Genomic DNA, 1,684 nt, shown 5'->3' with positions numbered 1-1,684 from the left:
GCCCCACCCAGGCAGGGGCGGGGAAGGGTTTCTCCAGTCCAGGTCGACCTCAGGGTCAATTATCTACCTAACAAATATCTGACAAGTACCTACCAGATCCCAAATCTTCTTCCTGGCGGGTAACCCTCAGGCCTATGGTTCTATGGGGCAGGCAGGTAATCACTTAAGAGATTCTGAACTGTGGAGAACCCTGCCAGGATAGGGGAAGCCAGCCTGGGGAGCTAAGTGCCTGCTCTGCCTGTCTTCCTGTAGAACAGGGTATGGGGTTTAACATGGGACTGCTCTTAAGCGTCCTAGGACAACTGACCTGGTCTCCATTTCCCAGTTCCCTAAGAACTCACATGGTACAGCACTGCAGGAGTTCCTTCTCATTGTCCTGAATGTGAATAAACTGCATGCCAAAACCACCGATTCTATCAAACTCAGGCCTTAGTGATGGCTGAGCTGAACGTCCCTAGTGTGAATGCATCGTGACACCACATCTCTTCCTGTTCCCAGGAACTGTGCAAGTTGGAGCAGAAGTATATGCAAACTGGTGTGGACAGTGGTTCCGGGATGGTGGGCTTTGGTGGAGGCAGGGGCCGGGGCGGAGGTGCAGGTGGTGGCCGCATGGGTGGTGGCCTCCTGGGGAATGCTAACCTGCTCATCTATGAACATACTGGGGAGCGGCCTGTGACTGCAGGCGAGGAAGATCAGCAGGTTCCTGACAGCATCGATGCTCCAGAGATCTTTGATAGCCACTGCTGTTGGGTGCGGGGTGGGTTTGCAGGTCTTTGGGGAGGAGCTGTAAAGTCCAGTGCTTGGTGGAGGTGTATTTCGGTCAGGTATTCCTGGGTGAAGAGTTCTGAATGGGGAAAAACGTAAAGTCCTTTTCCTTCATTTGACACATCTTATTCACTCCATCAATGACATGGAGCATCCACTGATGCTAGAGGAGTTGAACGTAGTAGAGCAAGTTAGGGTTCAGGTGAGTTACTCCCAGTGACAGAGCAACTTGTTAGCGAGAGTGAGACTCCACTATATATGGAGGAGTGACATTTTTTCAGCCCAAGGACACCAAGGGGGATCTTTGGAGGAAAGATTCTTGTGCCTATTTTACGAATGTTGAGACTGAAGCTGATAAAGGCTAGACAACTTGCCAAAGCAACAAAGAAGAGACCCTGAGGGTTGGAGGTGTCCATAGTCACTGATGTCTCTTCCTCACAACCACCAGGTTAGTGACCCTGATAGCACAGTGGCCGTGCCCTTCACACCCACCATTCCACACTGCAGCATGGCCACCCTTATTGGCCTGTCCATCAAAGTCAAGCTTCTGTGCTGCCTTCCCCAGTGTCTCAATGTCAGTTGGAGTTGAGCCTCAAGTTGAGCCTCAAACAAGTGTAAGGGTCTGCTACTGACACAGAGGACAGCAAGAGCATCACAGTGGGGTCTGGAAGTGCTGCAACTAGCAGAAATGACATGGAGGAAACGTTCAAATCTGATGGAACAAGGATAAAGATACGAGGTGGAAAGTGCAGAAAAGTAGTGAGGAGTGTGGCAGGAAGGGAATTAGGGAGCTGTAGATGGATGTGGGTCAAGGGTGGGCTGTGATTTAGAGAGCTGGAGTGGCTGTGGGAGGAATTGTGATGTAATGAAGGAGCTAATGGAGAGGTGTGATTAGAAGGAGGGATCAGTTTGGAGGAGG

At 51.0% G+C, this 1,684-nt stretch overlaps 1 protein-coding gene across 1 annotated transcript in view; it reads left to right on the top strand.

Moving 5' to 3' along the window:
• Positions 1–498: 498 nt before the first annotated feature.
• Positions 499–1,684, top strand: part of LOC102017490 (mitotic spindle-associated MMXD complex subunit MIP18-like) — a gene marked incomplete at its 5' end in the record, with an annotated part of 32,843 nt that continues 31,657 nt past the window's right edge. Inside the window, 3 exons of the mRNA XM_005388515.1 lie at positions 499–733; positions 888–967; positions 1,214–1,339. Coding sequence (XP_005388572.1) covers positions 499–733; positions 888–967; positions 1,214–1,339 — 441 coding nt within the window. The remainder of the gene's footprint in view (positions 734–887; positions 968–1,213; positions 1,340–1,684) is intronic.

The sequence above is a fragment of the Chinchilla lanigera genome, unplaced genomic scaffold (assembly GCF_000276665.1).
Source record: "Chinchilla lanigera isolate Chin_1 unplaced genomic scaffold, ChiLan1.0 scaffold00032, whole genome shotgun sequence".
Lineage (NCBI taxonomy): Eukaryota > Metazoa > Chordata > Mammalia > Rodentia > Chinchillidae > Chinchilla > Chinchilla lanigera.
Note: the sequence above shows the minus strand (reverse complement) of the source record. Positions and strands in the feature narration are given on the sequence as shown.